This window comes from Stegodyphus dumicola, chromosome 3, assembly GCF_044657685.1.
Source record: "Stegodyphus dumicola isolate Sdum_Otavi_A_Nest chromosome 3, ASM4465768v1".
In the NCBI taxonomy this organism is placed as follows: Eukaryota; Metazoa; Arthropoda; class Arachnida; order Araneae; family Eresidae; genus Stegodyphus; species Stegodyphus dumicola.
The window spans coordinates 206080699-206102626 of record NC_140770.1 but is presented as its reverse complement, the minus strand read 5'-3'; the positions used below and the strand labels follow the sequence as shown (position 1 = coordinate 206102626).

The following is a 21928-nucleotide window of genomic DNA, read 5'->3' as shown; positions in this document are numbered from 1 at the left end:
GTTCTCAATTCTACTGTAGATAAACTTAAAATAAAATTAATGCTTTCTCAGAACTTGACTCGTCATTTGTATTGGAGCAACCTCATGTAAGAACCATATTGGAACAACATCATGTAGGAAACATAAATGCTACACAATAAAGATTAATGACCCATAAGTGAGATATTTATATGAAATGCCAGTTTTAGATCAACTTACTATTTGCGACTCAATACCATTTATTTCAGAGGACCATGGATGAATGAAAAATGTGAAAAAGGTGTTGGTCTCACAGACAAATACAATTAAGAAAATGCATTTATTGAAATATTAATAGGTGCAGACTTTGCAGAAAAACATTGCGTAACTAATTTTAAGCTAAAATATAGACTAGTTGTGTTTGACACATTTTTTGACTGCATTTTAATTGGGAAAATGGAACAAGATACAAAAAAAAAAAAAAAAAAAGTCTATGATTGCTGTTCAAACTTTACTTTTGATATATATCAATACTATTACAGACTTTTGGATTTTAGAAGCTATTGGTATCAATGACCTGTCTGAACAGCAAAACAGGAATTGCATTGAAGATGCAATAAGGGATCAGTTTAAAAAGACTGTGAAAACTGACGAAGCCTGAAATTAGTTCTTTAGAAAGAGGTGAAAAATTTTCCAGGCAACAAAGTTTTAACTGAAAAGAGATTAGAGAGAACACCTTCAAAATTGATTATTGGAAGTAAATATGAAGACTACAACCCGTTTTTGTTGAATGGTCACAAGGAAATATTATTGAAGAGGTTCCGTCTGAGGAAATGTGGTTATCAAGCCGTCATGTTATTTGCCTTCTTAAAGGAATTTCAAAAGTAGTTCTACAACAAAGATTAAACCTTTTTTTGACACTACCAGTAAGCAGAAAGTTTTTCCAACTGTCAATGATTACTATTGGCGGTGCAACTGCTCACTGTGTGGTGACCTGTCCCTGTCGACGATTACTTTGAGAAAGGACCCATCACTGTGGAATTAATGCATTCAATTCTAATGACATATAAAGAAATCTCATTAGATAGTAGGTGTGATTGCAGATATAAAAAGGGTGTTTGTACATATCCCTGTCTTCTATTTTTTCTGGTAGAAAAGATCTCAAACACAGAGAGAGAAAAGTTTTTAGACACATAAAAGTAGTTTTCAGTGTATAAAAGTATTTATGTGTATACCTTTTGTACATTTTAGTTCATAAAAGGAGTTGACCTGTAATCCTTTTACCTTGGGCACAATTATTTAACACCACTTGGAAAAGACAACCCCTGAAGTTAGATGTATTTCCAGGGACATAGCTAGAGGGGGCATCTGTTCCCGGGCATAGAATCCAAGGGGCGCCAAACTGATGTTACGACATTTTAGAATTAAATGTTTTCCATCCTTGGCAAGCAGTGGGGGGCGTGAAATCTCAGTTGTCCCTAGGCGCTGAAAACCCTAGTTATGACTCTGTGTATTTCATAAAAGCTGAAAAGATTTTTCTATGTTAAAAAACTGTGTTCCGTCAATGAAGCCAAAAGTGAGTTTGAAAAATTTATAGATGTATCTTCACAAATAATGGCTGAGACAAGTCTAGAGCTAAGAGGATGTCTTAGCTCTAGTTAGCACTCTGGTTTATTTGATTTGGTTGTCTTTGAATCTACCAATTCAAATAAACCAATAATTAGATCTGAGCCATTTTCTGTCCTTGTTGTGGAAAGCCAAAATCGTTTATAGTGACAATATTCTATCCATAAAGGGTAAAAAAAAAGTATTATGTCTGTAATATTATTATGTCTGTAAAAAAAAAGGAAGATAGTTTCATAACTATTTTGCCGTGTCCAGTGAGCATTCATTTCCTATAAAATATGTATAGTTGAAAGTAAAAGTGCAATGCCTCTATAAAAAATATCTTAAATTTTGCAAAAGACCTAAACTCGCTATTCAGAAGGCAGAACTTGGAGAGCCTTTTAGATTCTGAAACAAACAAAAAAAAAAAAAAAAAAACCTGATAAAGATCAAAAGATTCAATTTCCCAAAGGACAAATCACCCATATAGCTGCAAGCTCATTAGAAGCATAGGATTTAAAAACCAATCAGAGTTCTTTGGATTGATGATTATCAAGGATCAAGGAAGTTCGTGTTACAGAGTTCTTAGGCATAAATGCCTTTACCTCCACATCATCTGAAGAATAAAATGTCATCATCAAAAGAGGGAATTTTCTAATACGGTAAAAATTTTGTTAAGCCGAAAAAAGCTTTTAAGAATAAGTGCCTTCACACTGAAAACAAATATAAAAACTCAGAAGGTCTAATTTTGTGCCAAAATAAGAGCCAGAATAAATTAGATAGGGGCAGTCATCTTTGACAAAGTTTTTGCTAAAGACTAGAAAATAAAAGCAGGTGTTTCCTTGATACTTGATCTTTCTTTGCGAACGTCAACTTCGCGGAGGGGAAAGGACGGGGGGACACTCTTACACGTCGAAAAAGTTGCTGTGTGAGTTGGTCAGCTGACGGAGGGAGCAGTTTCGTTTCCGCCCGCTATTCAGTGCGGTCTTTAAGGCCAAATGATTGACACCTCTTAAGGGGGTGCTAAAAGCAAGTAAAAGCCCTTTTAGAAGGGCTGAAAGAGCTATTTTGAAGTAGAGAAATAGTCAATTGACTTTAGATTTAAAAATTAGGTTCAGGTGCCTGCGACTGTAAAGCTTCTTCTTAAAGAAGCAGGAGGGGTTCCTCCGGTCAATGACTTAAGTATTCAAGACTCGAGAGGTGGGAAGGGGAAGGAACAAGAAGTAATTATTCACATGCATGTCAGTGTGAGCATACCTTGCCCATTTAAATGGGTTTGCAGCATAATCCGGGTTGAGAACCGATCTCAGTCTCTTCCTAGACGAGGCGACTGCAGGATCATATACAGGTAGCATATGCAGCACAGGATTTGCAACATATTGAATATTTTTGAAAAAGTTTTCCGAAAGTCGCTGTATAAAGCGATTAATGGGCATAATTTTGAGATCATTATGAATCTCTTCGTTCCTTATATACCACGGAGCTTTGAGTATTTGCCGAAGCAATTTAGATTGAAAAGTTTGGACATGTTTTCTGTTAGTCAGTGCTGATGGGCCCCAAATGGGGCATGCATAAGTCAGAACAGGCCTTATGATAGACTTGTAGAGCAAAATCTTGTTGTCAATTGACAGGTCGCTATTTAAAGCGAAGAAGGGGCGCAGATTGGATTTGACAGCCGTCGCATTCGCAATGATTTTTTGAATGTGAGGTTGCCAAGTTAATTTTGAATCAAGTAATACACCAAAATATTTATATGAAGAAACCTAGGGAATAGGTTCACCGAAGAGAATTAAGTTATCTAAATGGGGGATATTTCTTCGGATGAACAGAGTAGCAGCACATTTTGCGACATTCATTTTGATTTTATACAAACCGAGCCAGAGTTCTAAGGCTGAAAGGTAACTCTGTAGTGTAGAGATTACCGTGAAGGTGTTGGAATGTTGTGCGATGATGGCTGTATCATCCGCATATAAAGCAAGATCGATACTAGGGGCCTTAGGAATGTCATTTACGTAGAGGTTGAAAACTGAAGGCCCGACGAGACTGCCCTGTGGATAGCCGGCATAGATTGGGCGGGGAGTGGAGAATTCGTGGTTAACTCGCACACGGAAACTTCGCCCGGTCAAGTACGAGTTAATAATTTTAATGAAATGAGCCGAGAAACCAAGCCGCATGAGCTTGTAGATAAGTCCGTCATGCCAAACCCTATCAAAGGCTTTGGCTACATCAAGATAGACGATACCAGTTTTCTCTCACTTGCGAAAGCCTTCGTGAATGAATTCCACTACACGTAATAACTGGTGTACAGTGGAGTGTTTAAGTCGGAAGCTGAATTGTTCCAGGATGATCAAATTTTGATCTCGACAGAATTCATTCAGGCGATTAATCAAGACATACTCGTAGATTTTTGAGAGAGACGAGAGCAGACTAATTGGTCTGTAATTGACGTGTAAGTTTAAATTTTGTCCCGGTTTTGGAATGGGCACGACAGCTGCAGTTTTCCAACAGTCGGGAAAATAGCTTCTCCTGAGCATTAAGTTAATAAGGACCGTAATCCAGACAATAAACATTACGGGGAAGTTTTTGATCATGCGATTCGAAATTGAATCTATGCCAGGGGCCTTGTCAGGCTTAATTTTATCAATGTAAACCATGACTTCAGTTGGCCTGAGGTCAGGCGTGAAAGGTTGTGATAGAAAGTCTTCAACCCGTGAATGGATGCGCCCCTGTGTAACCTTGATGATTATGTTCATGACGTGGTGTATCCTTATTGTGTGTTTTATTCCCCAAAAGGTGGGTGCTACAGTTTTATTTGCATAGCTTTTATTCAAAGTGCAGAGAAGAATGAAGGTGAAAGTAAAAGAATGATCATTCCACTTTGATGGAATATCAATCCAGACACCATACACATGGATAATTTTATGTATTACTAATTATTATTTAGTTGAAATTGCAAAAATTATGGACAAAAGTATGAAAAATATTTTTTTAAAGTTTCATATCCATAAAATTTTTTATATCTCATTTTCATACCTAAGTAGATTCACTATAGCTATAAATTAAGTATGTATAAATTAGACTTGCTATAGGAAGGTTTTACTGTAACCTATTTTCAATTTGAAGCTCAATATCAAAATGGCTTTTATTTCTTAGCTTAGGAAATTATCTGTATAATAATGCATGCTGTTAAAAGTATAATATAAAGAAATTTCTGTATTATAATTGAAATTATAAATGAACTTACAACAAAGTATATTTTATATAATTATATTTATGTAATCAATAAAGCAAACATTTGATTGTGTAAACAAAGCATAAATAACATATTTGCATGGAAATAATATGTCTGACACTATTTTATTTTGAGAAAGTTGAAGCATCTGATAAAAATCTAAAACTTCTAAATCAAATTATAAGTTTTTTTAAAAAAATTAAATGTGTGGGATGCATACCTTAAAGTATTAAAATAATTGAAATTGAGATTTCAATTAAAAGCAATTCTAGTACATAAAAATGTATTTTTTCTCAAGTTAGATTTAATAAAAAAGTATAAGAAATGGGAACTAATTTATCAAAGATTTTGGAAGTATTTGAAAGCTTTTACATTTGACTGGATTTAATCCATATATGCAAACTTTACCTTTTGCATAATGTATTTTCAACTAATTAACCCCTGAACCAGTTAGTCTAATTAATGAAAACAGCAATTTTATACCCTGATTTTCAAAACGTTTCTACTTTTGTAGTCTCTTTACATATGCTTAAAATATATGTTGACATTTTAACAAGTGTGATATTTCTACATTAATGAAGTTTAAACTTAGCTCATACTTTTCAGTGTGTAATTAGTATTCAATGCTGAGTTAATTTCTGTACCTATTAATTTAAAATTTGATTTTTCCCTCTCACACATTAATATATGTTGAATTTTTGTTTCTGTAGTTGAATTAGCTATGATAATGGATCGTCTGTATGGGGGTGTTTGTTATGCTGGCATTGATACTGATCCTGAACTGAAATACCCTAAGGGCGCTGGACGTGTGGCATTTTCAAATCAACAGAGTTACATTGCAGCAATTAGTGCAAGGTTTGTCCAGCTGCAGCATGGGGACATTGAAAAAAGAGTATGTGAAGTCTTCTTTTTATAAAAAAAATAACTTTTCCCTTTTTATTATTTAATTTGTGATTTAAAACCAGTACCTTTTTATATAAAGATTTGTTCATTTGTGTTAATTTTTTATCGCTCATGTAAATTTTACTTTTATGTTTTCTGTAATAAAAAAGTGCTTTTATATTTTATTTTCATTTATCAAGTGAGTAATGTATAATTTTTAGAAAGCCAATGTAAATATAACAAGGAATGAATATAATCAACCACAATTCCTGTTTCATTGATATTTTGTATTAAATTTTTAGTATAATGACAGTCACTAAGTAGTATTATATTAAAAATCATTGTGTAGTTGTAATGCCCATAGTCCGACAAGGGGAAGAAGGAAAAAGCCTGGCGAGAGAAATGGGACTAATTACTGCCAATCGCCGGCTGGTTTGTTGGAAGCAATAAAAAAAAGGGGGGATGAAAGAGAACGAAAGAGACAGTGAGGACAGGTGACGAAGGACGAGGGCGCCTGATGTTTAACATAGGTAAACAGGCATATGCCCCGCGTCCTCCACTATCTAGTGGCAGCAACTCCCTGGAGCCTCATCAGGCTGCCTCGGGAGTATATTTGAATCTTAATGAGAAAGTTACATGGCCATACAAGGGCGGTTGACATAGTCTACATTACAAGTGATGTGTATGACATTTGAAAGTTTTAGGATTACAGTGGTTACAGGAAATCTAAAAAAAAAGGGGGGGGGTGGAGGTGGCATAATAATGTAAGACATAATACACATAACAACACACTTAAAATACACAGAACATACTCACAGACTACTAAGTAGAGTAAGTAGAGTACTAATAATGCATTCATGTGATGCTGTTAGAACATATAATGCTGAGCAGATGTAATACTATGTGACATATAAAAACGTGTAATAAAACTGGTAAGATCACAGGATGCAGAGCAGAGATAAAGCTGCGATACTAGTGAAAACACATGGTGCATGCCAGATATAAAGCATGCGTGTAACATTGCCAGATATAAAGCATGCGCGTATACTAATTAAAACACATGATGCAGGGCAGTTTTAAGACAGATAATAACATAAGTTGCAAATAATTATTAGCAATGAACTTTTGGTTTACATATGAAACAGATGGTAGTATATGAGTAATAATACTTATGGGGAGACAATTCATAGTGCATGAACCTAGGCTAACACGATAGGAGTACATGATGCAGAGCAAATATGTTAATAGTATATACACATTATGCAGAGCAAATATAGAGCTAAATAAAAGACATGATTCAGGACAACTATAATACTGATAAAAACACATGACTTTGGGCAGAGATGATGCTATTTAAAAGCACATGATGCAGGACATAGATAATACTAATGAGAAACACATGATGCAAGCATGAATATGATACACATGGTACAGGGCATATGTTATACTAATAGAAACTCATGATGCAAAGCAGATATAATACAAATAGGAGCATATGATACAAATAAATATTAGGGTACTTTATGCAGAGCAGGTATGATGCTGGTATATACACATGATGCAGAGCAAATATAGAGCTAATTAAAAACGTGACATAGGGTAGATATAATACTTATAGAAATACATGAAATACATTATGCAGTGCAGTTTAAGTTCTAATGAACACGTATGATGCAAATCAGATATGAGGAAGAAAAAAAAAAAAAAAAAAGGCCACATGCCACTGAGCAGGTTAGTATGATTAAAATCATTTGATGCAGGACAGATATGATACTAATGAATATACATGATGCAGAACAGATAAATAGCTTATAGGCTCATATGGTACAGAGCATATGTTGTACTAATAGGAACGCATAGGGGACTTTTCTTCCTGGATGTCAGATTCTTAGCTGGAGGATCGTCGCCATTCTTCTTTTATGCAGGGATTGTTTTCTTGTCCGGCGGGGACACAGCTGAACTTATATCCCAAATGATGGTAACCTATGTTATTATCTAATCAAGAGGAGTTTATTTCTTATTAAAGTTTATTACTGAACAAAAAATAAAATGTGTCATCTATGTGTTAATTGAAGGAACCATGATTGATAAAAAATAAACCCTACCCTACAGAGGAACAAATACAATCATTCACTTCCCATATATCCGACGATGAAGGACGATGGGACGTATGTAATCAATAATATTTGTGAATTTATAATGAATGTGTTTCTTCTTTGGGTTATAGTGCGTATTTTAAATACTCACCATTTAACTACTTTAAAAATTTGTGAGACTTATGGACTGCAAATGCAAAATGTAGTTTGGCTCAAAATTTGCCTTCACAGACATCTTTTAAAATATGTGCTTTAAAGTGGTAAAAAATACAGTGGGCCATACAAAATGAAGCATCCCACAAAACAAAGTACAAATGGATTGAAAAATGTCCCACATTATTAAACCAGTCACAAATATCATTACATATTGATTGTGAAGCTAAATCCATTTTATTTTCTGTTTTGGAAATGGATAAATGCAAAGAATACATAAGCAAAGACAACAAGCAGAGGAGTAAACAAATTTCTTAATGTTGTATTGCCACTAAAGAACTGCAAGCTCTTCTTGAGCAGAAATGTAAAAAAGCCCAGAGGGAAGTTTCTTTCTGCGAGTACAAGAAGAATGCAAAAGTTCCTCTGCAATCATCGAGGGTGTCTGCCAAAAATATCGCGGCAAAAACATTGCGGATGAAAACGTAGTGGAGAAAACAACATAAGGCATAAACGTCGTGGAACAAAACATGGTCGAAGAAAATAAAGTAAAGAGAAAATATCGCAGTTCTAAAACATCGTGGTACAAAATATCGTCCTCGAAAATAAAGCGGTTAAAAAACTTTGCACTTTAAAAACATTGTCGTTGAAAATATTGTGGTAAAAATAAAGTACCTACAAATAATCGCATCATGATAACATTGCAAATGTGCGTTTTTCAGGCTTTAATAATTGTAAAAGGATACTCTCATAATGATTTGTGAGCGCGAGATGGAAAGAAGGATTATTTTTTATTAGCTAATAAATATTTGTTGAAAATGTAAAATGGAAACTTAAGCATAGAAAATTAATGCAACTTATAGCACTTAATAGAATTTTAAACTGACATAATTAAATAACAAAAGTCATTAATAAATTATTTTTTATAAAGTTTTGCTGGTAATATTTCATGAAAAGTATATCTAAAAAGAATAGAAAAATGAAGATAAAAGCAACTGCATGATTTTACCTATAAAAATTTCCTAAGCTAATTATGAGATTATTTTCTTCACTTTTTTAATCAGATGCTATAGTGAAAACTATTTCTTGTTTTGTTTAGATTTCTTGTTCTGTCTTTAAAAAATTTATTATTTAATAAAAATATGAAAGTAAAAATTATCTTTCTTTCCATCTTGCACTCACAAATCATTATGCGAAGATCCATTTACAATTATTACAGCTGAAAAACACATGTCTGTGATGCTATCATCATGCGATGATTTTGTGGGTACTTTATTTTTTACCACGATATTTTCGACAACGATGTTTTTAAACTGCGAAATTTTTTAACCATTTTATTTTCGACGATGATATTTTGTACCACGATGTCGTTTTAGTACTGCAATGATTTCTCTTTGCTTTATTTTCTCCATTACGTTTTCACCTTGCGTTGTTTTCTCCGCGATGTATTCGGCTGTAACCATCATCGAGTGCCTTCTGAAGAAAGGGAAAGAGATTCAGGCTACAACCAAGCAGTGGCACCTCACATAAGCTAAGATAAACAGATTGACTGATCTGTTAATTGACAATGCCATGTGCTACTTTAAACCATAGTAAAAAAGAAGAGAAGCCCCCCAAAAAAGTCAATTACAAGCGAGTCCTTCATCTCCAGTAAAAGACTTCAAAGACCAATGCCAAACTGTATAGAAAAAAGTTGTGAGACTGTTTATATAGATAAAGGATGTAAGTATTTTTGATAACTAATAAATTAGTAAATTCCTAGCATTTCCAACATTAGTGGTGTTTTAATATTCTCTGAAATTTTTTGGTTGGGGCTCGGGCTCGAAAATGGATTAAAATTATTTTCCTAGTAACTTAACATGGTAAACATCATTTCGCATAATGAGTAATTCATATTATAAATGTCATCATGGGATGGATTATGTTTATTATTCGAGGCCCTAAATTGTTTTTCCCATTTTAATAATTATACCCATTTAAGCAGCTGATTTTTATTTAAAATCCCTGCAGATCTTAAGATGAAGAAAATTAAAATTTTTGTTGCTACAAAAAATAACAACCAGAGATTTATTGCAAAATCGCATTGAATTTTTTTTCAGATGCAACTTTTTATACGAGTCTGATGTAATTAATTGTCTAAAATGAGAAAAAGTTGGAGTTTTATTAAAATATATGCTGTTTTTCTTTGTTTTATTTAAGTACTTCATTGTTCATGTTTTTATTATTTTATAAGGTCTAGCTCCCCCCCCCCATTATACAAAGTGTCTAGATCTTAGAGTGTGACCTAATGACTTCTTGCACAGGTGTAGAAATTAATACTGGAGGGAAAGGGTGTAAATAGCCCTTTTATTTATTACAGCTCTGTAACAGAAAGGCATGGACTTCATGTTCACAAAAACACCGACTACTTGCAGTGTGAACTTAAGGTGAATTTAATGATGCATTCGAAAGATATAAAGTAGTGCTAGACTTCACATTTTAATTTAACCTAACAGGCTGACTCAGCAACCTACACCGGTGATAGACTAACTAAACAGTCAGAATATGTAGCCATTACTAAGTTAACAGCTGGAGGACAAAAATAGCAAATGTGCACTATACTAGAGAAATCACACTCTGTCTAAACTATTTGTTTCACCCATTTAAACACTCTCTATCACTCACTTAATTTGCATCCTAGTGAGGAAATGCGAGAGGGAATAGAGAATTCAGCAAAGGTACCAAAATTAAAATAACTAGTTAGTGAACTAAAGGAAACCTTACATTTTTTTTTAAACTTTAATTTCAGCTTCTATAAAAGGTAGCACCAAAAACTGTTATTTGTTTTAATGACTTTACTGTATTTGTTATGAATGGTTTGCTCATTCATATTAGTAGTGGTAGCAAAAAATTATAGTTTCTCTATTTCTAAGAGCCATTGCTTTAAATGGAATAATAAGTGGCATTCGAAAAAGGGGTGTGTCTGATAACTCTTTAATCTTGAATTTCTGTTTGTATTCTACATATGCATGTCTTCTCTTTCATGAAAGTAACTGAAATGGAAAACTCTGTATTCTGTGAAACTATCGTCATACACTATAATAAAATATAATAGGTCTGTAAAATTATTCTGTTGAAAATAATATCTGTGCTGTAATTTTTTATTTCATTATTTTTAATTTTTCTTGATAAGAATCTTCTAAAATTTCATGTCCAGAAAACTCTTCTGTTTGAACTATAATAATGTTTTGGGTCTAGAATTTATAGATGTGAAATAACTAGATTATATATTAGAAGTGCTACAGTTCTGCTTTTTGTTTATATATTGCAACTAAATGATATTTAAAAATAAATACTTACCATTTCTTTTTATGTTATAGACTTAAACATTATACTGTTGCTTTAGTGATCACACAATGAAAACAAAAAATAATTCCAGCCTTTAGTATTTCAAATAATATATTTTGATTTTACATGTGGAAGTAAATTGTTGCCTTTGTACAAAAAACATACTTTCATTTGTTATAGGTGGAAGTAAAGCCATATGTTTTGGATGATCAGATGTGTGATGAATGTCAAGGTTCCCGTTGTGGAGGCAAATTTGCCCCTTTTTTTTGCGCCAATGTCACCTGCTTGCAGTACTACTGTGAACATTGCTGGGCTGCCATACATTCACGTCCTGGACGTGAATTCCATAAACCTCTGGTCAAGGAAGGCGCAGACCGCCCTCGGGCAGTACCTTTCCGGTGGTGTTAATTCACTTCTGCATTCTGTGTCGCTTCTTTAACAGCTAAATAATTTTTGTAATTATTTTTAGCTAGTGTCGATTTCAAAAGTATTCTTGACAGCTTGGTATTAGACTGTTTCCAGATGGAATTTTTCCTACATGTTTACATTATTGGAACATAATTATTTTGATGCTGCAGTGGTGCTGCATGCCATCAAAGATATTTGGCCAGTGTATTCTTTAGGAGTAATTCACTTTATATAGTTATATTTAAATATTTTCCCCCTTTTTCCAAATAGCTGCCTTAGAAATTTGGATCTGATTACCATTTAGCTAGTCCCGTTTATATATAGCACTAGTTTCTAAATCCAGATTTCTCATCCTATCTGAGCAATAATTAAAGCCTTACCTTTTAGATACGTTTTTTAAACTGTATGTTTAATAGTGACAGAGGTATCATTTTTCTGAACCTAATTTTTATTCATTGATGCATTTTTATGATGCCAAATTCCTTTTCCCGGGCAAAGCATTGCATTTTATACAGAAATCAACTTTAAAAAAATCTTATTTATTGTTTTATTTCCTTATAATTATCTATTTAAACAGATTCTGCTGAATATGTTTTAATTGGGATACGGGTGTTGGCAGCAAAACTAGTAGTCTTTCAAGTCTTTTATAAAGATAATATAGCCATTATTTAGAAAATATATTTATTTTAATGTGATGTATATGTATGTAGCAGTGCAGCAAAAAATTGCTTTATGCTTTACCAAAGAACATCAAAGCTCTAAATATTTAATGTATACTGCTGTACTATGGCAGAGAAAAATTTGCATTCCACTGTATACTTAAAAGTATTTTTTAGATGTGTGTTTTGGTGTGTACATATTGAAAGAATGAGCATGTATAGTATGATGACTAATTGTACATGAAGGTGTCAAGAAAATGAATCGTATTTAACTACTATTCAGTACAGTGTTTAATATGTGGATTTTTATAAATTACTGTTGTTGTTGTTAGACTCCTTACTGTGTATTTTAGTAAATATGCAGTGTTGTAATTACTTGCAAGACGTTTTTATAGTATTTTTGATTTTGTTATATTTGTAGAAAGCTTTCTCTTTTTATATATATGTTTTATATATTATATGCAGTTTTCTAGTCTCTAGTATACAGTGGAATGCACTGACAAGTCATAAAGATTAAAATTCAAAATTTTAAAGTAAAATATAAAATTTAATTCCAATAAGCACTTTCATATGTTTTACCTTCAAACCACAGTCCCATAATATTATTATTAACTATAATATTAAATTGTAGTTAAAACTGTTTGCTCTTACCTTGGTTTAGACGTAAACTTTAATAGAATACCTAGTTCATAATATCCATCAAGTTAATTGTACCTCAATACTTTCCCCAGCAGTATGCCAAAATATTTCAGTCGCCGTTAGCTGTTTTACATTACTAAGTGGTGTAAACTGTTGTGCAATTCAATGTTAAGCTGTGATTTGTGATTTGTAGCATTATAGTTCATGATATTGCATAAATCTTGATGAATTAAAAAAGTTCATTTATTTAAATATAGATATATGATAGAAGTAATTTATTTTTTTCTCATGATGTCTTTATTCAGCGTGGAAAATTTTTGCTTTTGTATAGCACAGGTATTAAAGTCATAGTGTATTTTTAATATAATCCTTGCTGTATATATTATAAACCAAAGCAAATTTTTGTGTCAGTGTTATCCCTCATCGGTTTTTATATGGGTTAGGGACAATCAGATTCAAAATGTTGCTTGAGTGGATATCTAGTCAAAAACACTTGGCAAATATTTTTCAATTTTATTGTTAAAGATATTTAAAACTTTGAGCGAGAAATAAAAGTATGCTTATTCAAAATTTTGAAATTAATATGGATTTTCTAGTATTCTTTAAGAGTGCTAGTATTTATTATTTTTAAAATAGAATGTAAATAATTATATATATATATATATATAAATATATATTTAATATATATATACTCTTCTCTATTAAATTATATTTCAAATTACTTCTGAATCTAAAATGTAACTGTACTTCTTTCCTAGACTGCATTATGTATGCAAATTATAAATATTTTATCAGAAAATCTGAAAGCATCAGCGATGTAATATTGCTACACTTATATTAATTGACACATATTCCTGTAAATAATTTTTAATGAAAATTCATTTGTTATTTTTAGTACCAAAATTTACCATTTCATTAATTTTTACATTCTGCAATACAGTAATGTATTTGATTCATAACTGTTATTCAAAGATCTCTGACTTTTAATTAATTTTACATAACTTGTAAGTGTGAAGTGTTAGAAAATATTTTATAGATAGAATCTTTATGAAGGCAGGTGTAAAATTTGCTTTCATCCCAGTTGGGTATACTTTTTCATAGGATAAATTTCAGATTTTTAGTATTGAACTTGAAATTTAATAATAGATAAGTAGATGAATAGTTTTGAATTAGGTGTGCTTTTACTTCCAAAGTATCACTGTATGATATTTGAGCTTTAAGTAACTATTTTAACTAATGATAATGATAATGCAGATTGCTCAGAAAACATTTTTCAATAGTTAAAATTCCAGTTTTTTAGATGTTGCATAGAAATTTATTCTTCTAAATTTTATTGCTATTGAAAATGACTGTTTTAAACCCATTATTCTGATATGGGTTTCATACATTACTCTTATATAGCATTTAATATATTGTCAAACATCTTTCAGCAGCATATTACAGTGGAGAGTTATGGTAGAGAAAAGAATTAATGGTACTGAAAAATTAGTCATATCAGACATCCATGTTTGCATTGCAATGCAGTGTGCCACATTTAAATGTTCAAATTAATATTGCGCAGATTTTTTTAGGCAAATTATTTGAAACAAAACAAAAGACTTTTAAACCATTGCAAGCAGAGAGAATAGCTTTCATTCCTTCTATGTTAGAGGGTCATCTGTGAATTGCATATGTTTATAAAAGAGTGTCTGTTTAAGTGATAAAAAATGAGATATGTATATTTTCAGATATGGTATACATATATGTGTGTTTATTTATTATAAGATTATATAGGATAATACCTATACTTGTGTTGTTGAAATTATTTTTTGATGTAAATCAGTGTCAGAAGGAATCTATTTATTATGACTTATTAAAGTGTATATTAACGTATTTACACAGTTGATGTATGTAGATATTTCTCTTGCTACCACAGAGTTGTTATTTTTTATTCTATTTTTGTCTCTGAGATGTACAAAGTATATTTATATGCTGGGAAAGTGTCAATGTGCAATAAAATGACATTTAACTAAAATATTGAGACCTTATTTTTTGTCAAAAGGTCTTTATTTTAGAGTTTTCTATAGAATCTTTTGTAACTAAAAGAATGAGTTATTGCTTTTTTGTAACACATGTCATTTACAGATGGCCCTTAAGATACTTTATGCTAGAACTAGCTCCATTGAAGCTGCAATTTAGGAAGGATTTTTTGCATCAATATTTGGACTAACAAAAAAAATATGCTATTGAAACATTATTGTGCATGGATAGCAACATGTCTAAAGCGTTCAACGAGTGTCACTGTATGTTGACGTGTTAGACGTTTGCTCCAGTGCTAGTATGTTTGTATGGTTTTTATGAATGTTTTAATGTGTGTGCATTTGTTGTTTTTTAGCCATGACTATTAAATCCATTGAATAATCCTTTTTTATTATCCTTATGTTTTTAACCCAGTGGTAAAGTTAAGAGGAAAAAAAGAGAGTGAGAGCTTTTTAAAACATTTTATTGTATTAGAGAGTAATACACCAGAATAATTAATATATCTTTTAATAAACCTTTGTAAATTAATGTTACATTTTCTTAAGATTTATAATGTTTCACATTTTGTATTTTTCTGACCATGTAGTGGTTTTCTCTAAATATGCGTATGTACATGTGCATAGTTTGAAAAGATCTTGTTAGAGCACTTCTCTGTATTGGATGGGATAATTTTTATTTTTGTGGACGGTGCTATGTGTACTCTTTTCCTGCAGCCTATAGCTTCCCTTTTTCGCTGAAGCACCCTTACTCGAGTTGATATTTTAGTAGATTTTTGAACTCGATTCAGAGTTGGACTGCAGAGAAAGAAAGAGAAGTGTTCTACAAAAAGAAGAAAGCAGGGACGGATAGCCGCTCCTGACGGAGGTTGACAGCCTCCATTCTCCTATGTGGCTGTTGGTGAGGAAAAAAAAAAAAAGGCTCCAAGTACAATTTCTTTGATTTTTTGTAATACTGCAAAATAAGCATGAAAGTGGAAAAGAAGGCATGAAATGTCTCCACTTGTCATAAATGTGTTCCTTTGTAATTTTTGTATCATACTCATTTTTGAAGATTTATGAGAGGAAGCTATAAAAATGATGCGATTAGCTGCTTCCTCTACATATTTTTCTTTTGATGTTTGTGAAAAGTTGGAAGTTAGTTTTTAATTTTAATAACTTATTTATAACTGCCATATCTATAGTTTTTTAATACTAAAGGAATTTTTACCAGTATTATTTTTTGTAGGAAAAAAAAGAAGTCCACGCATTTCCAAAATGTAAGGACTTCATAAAAAAAATGCTGTTTTTAAGTGTTTAAAATTATTTATCTGCATCCCTTTGATGCTACTTTTTTTCAGAACTATTTTTGTGTTGCTGTGGCTGTGGCCATAGATTTCATAGTGATGTGCTGAGAGAGGTCTGCTAATAGTGACTGTCGTAACTAAGGCAAAATATATATATATATATATATACAGGAAAAAAAGATATTTTTTTAGTATCTATGAAACCCACCGACATTATGATTGCTTTGACATTAGCCTGTGATAATTTCCTAACCTTCTGTTGTGATGCTAATGGTAAGCTCTACCTCCTGTTAATGTATCATATGTCAAACTAGTCTCCTTATATTTTAGATATATTTAATTGAAAATTTATTTATCATAGCCACATTTCAATGTCTGTGTCATCCCATAACCAAAACTTTGTAATTATTTTCAATTTTGTTTAACATGCATAACAGTGTTTGATTTCAAAAATTTATTTATAAAGTAATATTTGCAAGCAAACCTTCTCCACTACTAAACATATAGATGTAAGTAGTGCCAAAAGCTTTTCTGCTAATGATAATATATTTAGATTTCCTAAGATTAGAAAAATTTATTTTTCCTGATTTAAAAGTCTGCAGCATGGTTATTAAAATTTTAAAAAAAATTGTTGATTAGTTTTGCAGTCACAGTCAGTTTGTTTAAATTTTTGTATGATCTCCTTCCTCTCTTTTTTAAACATTTGATTTAATATATTTAGATTTCCTAAGATTAGAAAAATTTATTTTTCCTGATTTAAAAGTCTGCAGCATGGTTATTAAAATTTAAAAAAAAAATTGTTGATTAGTTTTGCAGTCACAGTCAGTTTGTTTAAATTTTTGTATGATCTCCTTCCTCTCTTTTTTAAACATTTGATTTTAATTTTTAGACCTCTGATTTTAGGCCTACTCAAACATTTTTTATATATATGCCACAAATTTAAAGAGTCAGAATTAAAAATATATTTATTAATGTTGTATGCAGACTGACTATTAACTCTGAGATAAAATTACTGTCAATGCTTAAATTTTATTTTGTTTCAGATGATTTATTTTTTATATTTTTTTTTATTTATTTTCTAGCCTATATAAATTATATTAAGTTTTGGAGTATTAATTAAGTCAATTACATTTTTGAAAAAAGTTTAACATTATTTATTTACTTACTTTTTACTTATTTATTGTAAATTTGATTTAATAATTAGTTGTTTGTTATACTTGTTTGATTTTTATATATGTTTGAAATTTATAAGAGTTTAATTATATTTTGTTTTTTTAAAGTCATATTAGCTTGTGTTCCTTTTGCCCTCAAGTGATAAAAATATAGGATATGAAATATTTCTTATGAATGTATTCTTGGCTGAGTTCTGTGTATTAGGTATAATGATTTATTAATGCTTTGTTAAGTATTGATTTTCATGACTTAATTAAATAAACTGATTTTCAAAATATAGTCTTTTCTATAAGGGTTGATGTGATTTTTAACACCAGTTTACAATTTTCATCTTATTTATAATTAGTTTTAAATTTTTAATTTTTGCAAATTGCATCAAATAGTATGAATTAAATCATACATCCTTGATTGTAAAACTATGCCTGAGCTGTAATTTATTTCTATTTCATCCATATGTTGCAAAATCCAATTCCTATCCAATTAAAAAAATGAAGAAAGAAATTCAGTAAATGCAAGCAGTAGTAATACATTTTAATTTTATTTAAAAACGAATGATAAAATGATCAGATTTTTTAATGTAATTTTATAGCAGTAATATTTTCTTTAAAAATGGTATTGAATTGCCTGGGTTACGATCAGTTTCACATGTTCCCAGACTTATCATTAGAATGTGGGAGAGTTTGGAGATTTCTTGAGTAAAATTACATTGTTGCTGATATTAAAAACCAAGTTGTTGCTGGTTTTTTGAAAATATGAGTGAATAATCATATTTTTGTTCAAAGTGACTTTTCAATTGTATGATACAGTTTTGTAAAATGTTATAATTTATTTCAAGTTTTTGGTACTTCTGTGTTTTTGCCGTCTGAGGCATATTAGTTTCAAGATTTTTCATGTTTGTATTATTAATATTTAATATCACTCGACTACATGTCTTTTCATGATCTTTGTGTAACAGGTTATTTCTGGTAGTTCTAATAAAAGCACAGCAAAACTTTCAATAATTGTGATTTCTCACTTCTTAAGCTTCCGTACATAACAAAGTACAATTTGATTAACATACAGTATGAATAATTAAAATATTTAAAACAGCACCAAGAGGAAAAGAGTTAACTCTTCCAAGCAGATTGCAGTGATTGATCAAAAGTAGATACACAAATGTTGATGCTTTCTAAGTGTACTGTAATTGATTAAACTATATAAATATAGCAACTTTAGTAACTTAAATAGAGTAGTTGTCAGTGCAGCACAGATAGATGATTCTAGCTCTGAATTGGCAATTACTTTAATTTTCAGAAACATCTAGAATGAACATATTATGGTTGCTTATAGCAGCACTCATCAAACGCATGGGAGCCGGCCAAATGCATATCACTGATGGCTGGTTTTATAGATTATCCAGGTAATGCATTCTGGCAAGTTGTTGGAAGATCAGTAATACAAATGGCATCCATGCTGAATACTGGAGCTCAAATACATGTCAGTGATCTGACTCGTACGTGCTGCCACAGTGGTCAAAGGGCACCATGGAATAGATCATGTTTATGCTGAATGCCAGAGCCAAATAGCTAGTAGATGACAAAACAATGTAGTTACACATTTGTCATCATACACTGCGCCTTGCTTGATATTCGATTGGATTGGATAATTTTATTATGGCAAAGCGCACTCTATAGCTGTTTACCTTCTTGGAGAGTTTTCTAACTGAAACTGGGTCATATTTTTATGGTACACATGAAAAAATAGCATCTATTGTTGAAATTCGACCTGTATTGTTCGTTTGTCTGTGTTGAGTTGTGTGTTTCACTAGATCACTTCTGAACTACCACAGAACTGCCTTGAATTGAACTTTGCAGAATGATCATCGATGCCACATCATTATCTTATCATAAGCCAGTTGGCAAAATGGGATTCATATACCCATCAGTGATGAGAAATGAAATGCATCTGATACATCAGTGTTGGATAATAGGAATTCATTTTTTCCCCCACTGGGCTGATGAGAGGATAGCAGTATGGCATCGATAATGTAAGATCATTAGTTCATCTAGTGAAGTTTAATTCAAGACAAGTGGCAGCCTTATGATTACTTAAGTGAAGCAGATTAGATTCTTAAAAAATACTTGAAACTATCCATGGATGCTGCATGCTACCAATATGTACTATACAGGGTGTCTGTCCAGAATTTAAGAACCCTGTTTCAAAGCAAACACCAGCATAGGCAAAACTTGTTTCAAAACATAGAAAAACCGTTCATCAGGAAACTGAAATTTTGTGGCAAACTTAATGAAGGGATGGAAAAAAAATTGTTGTAAGTACCGCCAAGAAGGCGTTTTATTAATAAATTACTAATTTATCCTCACCTTTACACTCACCTTGTTTTTACACTCACCTTTACACCACCTTGTTCCTCCACCTCACCTTGTTTTGAGGTCGCTGGTTAGACTCTATATTAAAGACAACTTTTACAACAACAACAACAATTTTATTTCATGGACTGTATCATAACTAAAAATCTAAATCGAAAATGATAAATTCCCGACCATACTGGATCAAAAACATGTATGCTACGCTAGGAGTTCGAATCTTAACTAACTAAAATTGCGCAGAAACAATGCGCTGTACATAACTTATATTGCCGCGTAGGAGGCAACATACCGCCCCACGTTGCTGCAATATCTATGATATGCAAACTAAATCTAAGCATACAATTCAATATCAAATGCTAACAATTCAGCTATTCAGTTTTTTTAAGCATTAACAAAAGACTTAAAGTTAATAGATCATTTACAGAATGAAATAAACAATTCAGAAAATTCCATAAAGTTTGAACATTTGCCTTTTTTTTTTTTTTTTTTTTCAATACTTATTGTAAGTATATCAACATTTCAAACAGTAAAAAATTCACATTTTTTCATCAAAATTACCAAAATATAAGTATAATAAAGAACAATGTATATTTTATTAACAATGAAACTTAATCCTTGAAATTATCCTCAATAGGCAATAAACAAATTTTTGATATTGGCCTTTTAATTGGACCAAACTTTGTGTTAATGACTACTACTCGTATCTTACCATCTTTACCAGGAATTGTCTGATCAATTCTTCCTAGTAACCATTTAAATGGAGGTAACTGATCATCTTTAATAATAACCATTGTATTTTTCTTTATGTTGTCCTTTGAAAAATACCATTTCTTTCGTTGTTGCAAGTGATTAAGATATTTATATCCAGCATTTCCATATAATCTGTACCATTTTAGTTAATTTTTGCCATCTTGACAATCTGCTTTCTGACAAGTCTAAAATTTGAGGTTCTACAATTGAGTTTATGGGTCTACCTATTAAAAAGTGATCTGGCGTCAAGGGTTCGTAATCTGAAGGTTCAGACGATAAAGGAGAAAGAGGTCTCGAATTTAGTATTCCTTCAATTTGATCAATTATGGTTAAAAATTCTTCATAGGTTAGTTTTGCATCGGAAATAGTTCTTTTAAGATGAAATTTGAAAGACTTGATTCCCGCCTCCCAAATTCCACTAAAATTGGGGGCACGAGGAGGAATAAATTTCCAAGAGATATTTTCAGATGTCAAATACTTACCCAAAACTTCATCAGGAACAGTAACTAAAGAAGCAAGTTTCTTTAACTCTTTGTGAGCTCCTACAAAATTAGTTGCATTGTCACTAAACAGACATGAGCTTTTACCTCTACGCGAAAAAAAAATCGTTTTAAACATGCAATAAAGGCTTCAGATGTTAAGTCAAATACTATTTCTAAATGAATTGCTTTTGTAACTAAGCAAACAAAGATTGCTATATAAACTTTATGTAAACTACCTTTCCTTTGATTTCTATATTTCATTAAAAAAGGGCCTGTGAAATCTATCCCTGTGTTATGAAAGGTTAGATTTGGATTTACATGTTCAGGAGGTAAATCGGCTAATTGATCTGAAATGATAGGTTTATGACGAAAACAAATTAAGCATTCATGAACTGTTTTTCTGGCTAAGTCCTTGCCACCAATTGGCCAAAACCTTTCCCTAACAAAATGTAATAATGCTTGAGGACCAGCATTAAAAATTTTTCAAATGATAATGAATAAATATTAGCTTGGTAAGCTTATGATTTTTTGGCAACAAAATTTGATGTTTAGAATCATAATTAATTGTGGCATGAGTTAAGCAACCGCCCACACGTAATACAGTCAAAAGTCGTTAATTCGAACACCCATAATCCGGAATGATCTATAATCCGGACCTCAAAGCTAAAAACTTTCTGCGCATGCGCCGCGTTGACACATGCGGATAGGCGTTTACGCGTGCGCGTAAGACCTCTTACGACTGCGCATTTGCGTGTGCGCAAGCGCAGAATACGTTTTCGCGTGCGCTTTTTATGTATAACGAACGGTATAAGCTAAAATTATCTATTTCATTTAATGTTGATGATTGCGTTGTTCCTTAATTTTCGAATTGGATCCGGCTTATTATTTTTTGCAGACTGT

At 31.7% G+C, this 21928-nt stretch overlaps 1 protein-coding gene across 2 annotated transcripts in view; it reads left to right on the top strand.

The window, feature by feature from the left end:
* LOC118203484 (cytoplasmic polyadenylation element-binding protein 2-like) overlaps positions 1 to 18431 on the top strand; it is a 282238-nt gene extending 263807 nt beyond the window's left edge. For both annotated transcript variants that reach the window (XM_085813802.1, XM_085813803.1), the window contains 2 exons: positions 5506 to 5687; positions 11431 to 18431. In XM_085813802.1, coding sequence (XP_085669928.1) covers positions 5506 to 5687; positions 11431 to 11658 — 410 coding nt within the window. In that variant the 3' untranslated portion in view covers positions 11659 to 18431. The remainder of the gene's footprint in view (positions 1 to 5505; positions 5688 to 11430) is intronic.
* Positions 18432 to 21928: the final 3497 nt, after the last annotated feature.